Source organism: Garra rufa, chromosome 13, assembly GCF_049309525.1.
Source record: "Garra rufa chromosome 13, GarRuf1.0, whole genome shotgun sequence".
Lineage (NCBI taxonomy): Eukaryota > Metazoa > Chordata > Actinopteri > Cypriniformes > Cyprinidae > Garra > Garra rufa.
Window position 1 is genome coordinate 9,093,221 of NC_133373.1, and position 7,863 is coordinate 9,101,083.

At 36.4% G+C, this 7,863-nt stretch overlaps 1 protein-coding gene across 1 annotated transcript in view; it reads right to left on the bottom strand.

The window, feature by feature from the left end:
• Positions 1–1,232: 1,232 nt before the first annotated feature.
• dsc2l (desmocollin 2 like) overlaps positions 1,233–7,863 on the bottom strand; it is a 10,906-nt gene continuing 4,275 nt past the window's right edge. Inside the window, exons 7-13 of the mRNA XM_073816649.1 lie at positions 7,807–7,861; positions 7,302–7,444; positions 4,962–5,183; positions 4,572–4,808; positions 4,311–4,426; positions 3,941–4,225; positions 1,233–2,426 (exon numbers count right to left, since the gene is read on the bottom strand). Of these exons, the coding sequence (XP_073672750.1) occupies positions 2,214–2,426; positions 3,941–4,225; positions 4,311–4,426; positions 4,572–4,808; positions 4,962–5,183; positions 7,302–7,444; positions 7,807–7,861 (1,271 nt within the window). The 3' untranslated portion in view covers positions 1,233–2,213. The remainder of the gene's footprint in view (positions 2,427–3,940; positions 4,226–4,310; positions 4,427–4,571; positions 4,809–4,961; positions 5,184–7,301; positions 7,445–7,806; positions 7,862–7,863) is intronic.

The following is a 7,863-nucleotide window of genomic DNA, read 5'->3' on the forward strand; positions in this document are numbered from 1 at the left end:
GCCCAGGCTGAACCCTGCCACTCAAAGACATTCACAGAATTGTCTATAAGTCACTTTTGCTGTGTGCTTAGGGTCATTGTTCTGTTGGAAAGTGAACCTTCTGCCCAGTCTGAGATTCTGAATGCTCTGGACTGGGTTTTCATTAAATCTCAATATTTTGGGGTGCATTAGGCTTTTCATTCTACTTTGACGAGTCCCTCAGTCTTTGCTACTAAAAAACAGACCCGAAGCATAAGCTACTACCACAACATTTTAGTTTTGTGATGCTTCTCTGCAGGTGATGAGCAGTGCCTGGTTTTCTTTAAACATGATGCTTGGAATTGAGGTTCATCAAACCAAAGAACCTTGTTTCTTACAGTCTAAGGTTCCTTTAGATGCTCTTTTGCAAATTCCAAATGTGTTTTCATGTGTCTTTACTGAGAAAAGGATTGAGTCTTGCCACGCTGCCATAAAGCCCAGATCAGTGGAGTGCTGCAGTGATGTTTGTCCTTTTGAAAGTTTCTCCCGTCTGCATATATGATCACGGAGCTCAACTAGAGTGACCAGCAGCTTCTTGGTCACCACTCTAACTAAAGCCCTTCAACATCAATTGCTCGGTTTGGCCAGGAGGCCAGCTCTAGGAAGAGTCCTGATTATTTTAAACTTCTTGCATTAAGGGTAACAGAGACTATATGCTTCTGTGAACCTTCAATACAGCAGAATTTTTTTCTGAACTCTTCCCCAGATGTGTGGCTTGATGCAATCCGGTTTTTGAGCTCTACAGGCAGCATTTTTTACCTCAGGGCTTGGTTTTTGCTCTATGCATTTTCAACTGTTAAACCTTTTATTGAGATGTGTGTGCCTTTCCAAATCATACCAATTTGCCACAGGTTAACATCTCTCAAAGTGTAGTAACATCTACAAGCAATAAATTTCAACTGTCCCAGATAAGGGTATGAATACTTATGTGATGGAATAATTGAATAAATTTTAATAAATTTGCAAAGATGTTAAATCCCGTTTTTTGCCATTATGGTGTATGGAGTGTAGATTGATGTCAGGAAAAAAATAAAGCGGTTTAACATACGGCACCAACATAAAATGTGAATAAAACAAAGGGGTATGAACACTTTTACAAGACACTGTACAGTACATTTAAAAATGGCTACGCCCACACATATGTGTGAAAATGTGCGTGTTAATTATAAATGTGCCTTTGCAGCATAAAGGAAGTACTCGACAATAATACAGTATAGGGTTTGTAATCAGTTTTATTAAAATATTTACAAAGAACATCCCTTAAAATCTAAAATCACAAGAACCCTCTAAACATCTATTTACCACAAATACAAAAAAATCTTAAAATGTGCTGTCAGAACAAAACGGAAATATCAAAAAGCTAAAAAAAAGTACTTCTAAGTAGTTTTCCCCAAATTTACCTGTTCTTTCACCTTTCACCTATATCTTCATTTAAAGCATAAAGTGACTTACATACAAAACATTTGGTTTCGTTTCATTGAAATTAAAAATCCCTTAGCAACTATACTGTTTAATGTTGTAAGAAAATAAACAAAAAACTCCAGTAATACATCATGGCCTAAGGATGAGTTCAGTGTCAGAAGTTGCTTTAGGAGCCGAAGAGCGCTCTGAATTCCACTCGTTGCTCAGAAAATGTTTATGAGCACACTTCATCACGGTCTTGTGAATATAGACCCGGTTAATACTTCACACGGCTGAGAACTGCAATTGATCAGGGAGAGAATAACGTCTCTTCTGTATGCTAATATTGAAACGGTCCCTTCTCAGCTCTGTGAGGAAAATGTTCGCAAAGCAGAGCAAAATGATTACATAAAAGCTTATCTGCATCATTTACACACTTAAAAACGTAACTTACAAAAGTTAACACACACACACAGGCACTTGATTAATCCAGCAGAAAGACATGTACTGCAAAAATAGTTTTCTAAATCAGTATTTTTTCTTGTTTTCAAGCAAAAACAACTTATCCTCAAAACTAGATACATTTGTTTAAAAGCAAAACTGCAAAATTTTAGAGAATATACATCATGGAGTTATTTTTTAGTTTTGCCTCTCAGGTAAATTAATTTTGTTTTAAGGATGTTTACTGGAAAATAAAGCAAAAATACTGATTACGGACATGGTTTTCTCCAGTGTGCTTTAAAGGCCCCTGGCAAACAGCCTATAGTTCTCTCTCATCTCAGCCACGTCTCAATTTAGTTTCCGGTTCGAGTCGTGGTGTAGCAAACGTCAGCCAGCGGTCTGAATTTTGGGCCGAGAGTGTTCAAAAAGTCCAGTGATTCCTGTTCACCCACGATGCTACAACATCCTACGGACCCCGCAGGAGATCCCATCCCCTCATTCCCATAAGTCTTCAGCACGTCGTCCGCGTACCGGCCATCCTCCTCTTCTCCAAAGTAAGTCAGTTTCTGTCACAAAATAAGGGTCACAAGTTAGGTCACATGAAAACAACGTCAGTGAAGCATGAACGAAAAGCAGAGAGAATGTGGAAATATGTGGAGTTTCCTGGGTGAATGTATGAGTAAATAACATAACTTTGCTAGTCAGAGTATACTTTACAGTGGTATTGCGAATTATTGAGAATACTATAATTACTATTTTTGATTTTTGTGCAATATGAACAGGTTATGGTGTAAATTTCTTCATATGTGACCAAGGACCACAAAACAGTCACAAGGGTCAATTTTTAGAAATTGAGATTTATACATCATCTGAAAGCTGAATAAATAAGCTTTCCATTGATGTATAGTTTGGACAATTTTGGCCAAGATACAACTATTTAAAAATCTGGAATCTGAGGGTGCAAAAAATGTTCTTAGCAATGCATATCACTAATCAAAAATTAAGTTGAGATATATTTCCGATAGAAAATGTACAAAATATCTTAACAGAACATGATCTTTACTTAATATCCTAATGATTTTTGGCATAAAAGAAAAATCAACAATTTTACTAATAAACTGACAACGTATTTTTGGCTATTGGCTATTAAGACTGGATTTGTGGTCCAGGGTCACATGTATTATTTTTTATTCAATTAAATGTTGTTCCAAACCTGTACGAATTTTTTGCTGATCACAAAAGAAAATACTTTATAGAAATGCAGTTAATTTCCCATTGTCTTGTATCATATTTTTTGTATATGGGTCAGACGCAAAAAGGGTTTAAGCATAAAACAATAAGTGTAATAGTGCTTTTTGTTGTTTTTCAAAAAAAAAAAAAAGTCTTAAGTTTAATTTAATTGCATTTGTTTTTCTGAGCAAAAAATAAATATCACACATTTTTCCCTAATTTACAGAGCACACCCACTAAAATGTCATTCAGTGTAACAATCTTGTCAGGTATATTTACAACAAAAATCAATTTATTACATATTAAAATAATTAGTTGTAATTTTACATTCTAAAAATGGCCACTATCCTAGGTTTTGCCCATTTGTCAGTAAGAATTTTTACTCATTTAAAACACAATAAAATTGAATATGCTCCCTTATTCTTTTATATATTTTGTACAAGTCAGAATAAGCATGTTGTTTGAATGTTTACATAAATATTGTGTCACACTGAATGAGAATGTAACATTATTTCAACCAAATTTTGACATTTTATTCTCCAAAAACTTTGAAACCTTAAAAGTAGACACTTTACTTACATTTAATGTGCTTTCTAATGGACATAAAATCACTTTTGTACATTTCTTTGACCCATATACACATGTAAGTAAAGTCAATGGGAAGCATGATATTCTGAACCTGATTCTTCAGAATATCATCTTTTGTGTTTTCAACAGAACAAAGAATGCCATACAGGTTTGAACTGAGTAAATTTTTAAAGACAGAATTTTAATTTTTGGATGACTTATCTCTTTAATCAATCAGAGCATCATGTAATTCACTTAAAAATGTCATGTAAATTCAGCTCACTCTGTCCAAGTAGCGCCCATTGGTTTTCCATGTGTCCGAAGCACCCGTATTTGACATTCTCTGCATCGTGGTGTTGCCAGCCATGTTGTTATCATAGCGTCCGGATGAGTAGTTCTTCTCAGTCCCAAATTCCTGAGTGGTGGTGTTGTACACGCCTCCTCCCTGGAAATACTGCGGCCCGTAGCGTCCAGAAGTTGAAGTGACGTTCTTACTTTCCATGATGCCGCTCTGCAGGGACCCGTCCACCACCTCTGCCCCAGGAATCATCATCAAAGCTCCATCTTTCTAAAAAGAGAAAGACAATCAAACCAAACTCTTCTAGTAGTTCCTCTGCCTAATTTAACTTTTTAAAATAAGGTGTTTTGCTTACCACTTCTTCACCAGGAGCCTCAGTGTTGGATTTCAGCAGCATTCCACCTGTTCCAGTGTCATCATTGATGTACAGCTTGTCTCTCTTAGTACTGCACATGAAGATGAGAAACAGACCTAGCATGGAAAGAAAAGCAGAAGGCACATTTACTAGTGTTTCTGAGAATCAGAACTATCAACTAAACTAATCAACTATCAAGGTTTTGACAAAAATGTAAATGTATGTAATATATGAAGGTCATAGCCAGAAGAGGGCACTCACTTAAGAGAAGCAGGAGCAGGCCAGAAAGAACCAAGGCAAGGATTCCCAAACCGCCCAAAGAGGAGGAGGCACTACGAGCTCCACATATTCCCACGCCGTTTTCTTCCCTCTCGCAGTTGCACACTCGCACATTCACTATCTGCTCTTTTCCGTTTCCCTGCAGATCCTTCACCAGGATAGGGACGCTGTAGAGACCGTTAGGCATGGCCGAAGCCTGTTCCAGCACCACGGAGGAATCTGCATCAGAGGAGGAAGGTGTGTTGACAAAGTCTGTTATCATGGTGCATCCCGTATACTTTGAGTTTATCAGCCTTTGTTATTGCTATATTGAGAAATTCTAATGTTTATAAACCACCAGGCCTAAATATCATCACTACCCTCTATTCTCACCTGAAGTGTCCTTTAGTTTCCAACTCCCTTCCTGACCTGCTCCAAGTTCGAAACTGAAGGGAGTGGAGTAAGGTGGCCTGTCCATGTCCTGAGCTTCAATCAGAATCGAGCTCAGCGTATCACCCCTACTACACATGATCGGGTCTGTTACACCAATCGCAGGCATGTTATCGTTTGTGTCTTCGATTTGGATCACAACCATCCCCTTTCCTGTCTTCTTACCTGAGGAAAGAGAGATTCCAGTGAGTTTCATGTGACTTTATACAGTAGAAGAATACAAAATTTGCAAGAATACAACTGGCTGACAATGCACAACTTTATATCTGTGACCTTATTTCTCATAATCATGGCAAATTTATTTCAATTGTGGTTTTCTTACAACTCTGTGACCTTATGTCTTATAATTGAGACTTTATTTCACTTTTTTTTAATCTCTTAATTTCAACAATTTCATAATTGCAACTTTGTACCTCAGAAGTGTGACTATAGTTCACAATTGTGACTACTTTCTTATAACAGTGACCTTATATATCATAATTGCAACTTTATATCTCTCAATTGTGACTACATCTCACAACTGAAACTTTAAATCTCACAATTGCGTCTACATCTCAGCATCACAACTTTGTCTCACAGCTGCAACGTTCTGAGAAATGTGACAGCTTTATTTCACAGTTGTGATTTTCTTACAAATATGGCTTTACATCTCATAATTGCATCTTTTGATCCCTTAATTGTAACTTTCAGAACTATGACTGTATAATTCACATATGTGACTACTTTCTCATAACTTTGACCTTTATCTCATAATTGCAACTTTTTATCTCACTATTGTGTCTACATATCTCACAACTGAAACTACATCTCATAACTGAAACTTTTTATCACACAATCGCAACTTTATATCTCACAGATGCAACTTTACGTCTCAAACTTTATCTCACGGTTGTGATTTTCTTACAATTGCAGCTTCTATCTCACAACAGGGACTTCATATCTCATATTTGGGACTTTATATCTCACAATTGTGACAACATCTCACAACTGAAACTTCTTAAAATTGTGACTACATCTCCCACATTTGGGACTTTATTTCTCACAAATGGGATAACATTTCACAAATAAAAACTTCTATCTCACAATAGAGACTTCATACAGTATCTCATATTTGGGACTTTATATCTCACAATTGTGACAACATCTTACAACTGAAACCTTCTATCTCACAATGGTAACTTCATATCTCATATTTGGGACTTTATATCTCACAATTCTGACAACATCTTACAACTGAAACCTTCCATCTCAAAATAGTGACTTCATATCTCATATTTGGGACAACATCTTACAACTGAAACCTTCTATCTCACAGTGTTAACTTCATATCTCATATTTGGGACTTTATATCTCACATTTGTGACAACATCTTCCAACTGAAACCTTCCATCTCAAAATAGTGACTTCATATCTAATTTTTGGGACAACATCTCACAACTTAAAAATGCATATCTTACAGCAGCAGCCTTACTTCTTATAATTGTGATAACTTCATCTCACAGTTGGGATTTTCATACAGTTACTGCTTTATACTTCATAATTGTGACTATATCTCACAATTATGACTAGATATCTCTTAACTGCAACTTTATATCCTACAATTGAGACTACATGTATCACAATCACAACTTTACATCTCACAGCTGTGGCTTTCTTACAGATATGGCTTCACGTCTCATAATTGCATCTTTTAATTGCAACTTTGTATATTAAATTCACACTATGACATTATTTCTTTGTCTCAAAATGCTGCTTCTCTGAAAACGGTTTTAATATATTTGTGATTAGTTTCTAAGAAGTTATGACCGGTTACACAAAATTAGGGCAGCAGAACAATCATTAGAAATAACAACATAGCAACCCGATGACGTCCAAAGATAAATGTCACATGTAACTGGTGCCTAAGAGTTCAAGAGAGACGAATGTACTCAGTTCTTCTTGGAATGCCATTCAACAACATTGAGTGTTTCGGAACATGTAGTGTCAGGTAGGACATGTTGATCATCATTAGAAAGATATGTTACATCAGACCACAAAAGCCAGATGAAATCTTCTCAGAGGCCTACAGCTATTTCTACCTAGCCACACCCAACCAAATGGTCTTTCATTAACAGCCAGAGAAAACACACACACACCTACTCATAGAACAATAGAGTACAGTGTGTACTCATGAACACGTCAATATTAAAGTGTGGTATAGGTGTGTGTTATGCTGAATGTCCACTGATTATTAAGTTAATATCTAGGTTTATTCTAATTGTGTATGACAAAGTCCATACTTACTCCCGTCCACTGCTCTGACGGTTATGTTGTACATATCCTTTTGGACCAAAGGTGATTCTCGGTCTATAGTATTGGCTACTCTCAGTTCACCAGTGTTCTCCACCACATTGATCCAGTTGCCAGGGTCACTCATCTTATAGTACCTTACACATAAATGGAATGAAAAAGTGAGGAAGTGCTTCCAAAATATGGTATACAGTTTTCCATACAACTACATTACCAAAATTCACTCTGATGACAATAATAAAAGTCTAGAGAGGTTACAGGAAACGTATTCATGTATTTTTCTCAAGTGATCAGTCTAAAAGCCCTGTATAATTAAGATGGTTTTAAAATTAATTTCTTTGGAAGGATTTCCATCAAAACACGTTCTTGCTTGTCTTCAAAAACAGCTAGTTAGAGCGAAACCGAACAGAAGACCAAAGAGCACCTGAATGCATATGGCAGTGCTTTAAAGGGATTTATTTAGTTAACCTCAAATAAAAACCCAAATCAAAGAACATACTTTATTCCATCACTGTTCTTATTCTCTGGGTCCAGAGCTTTATAGGTTCCAATGATG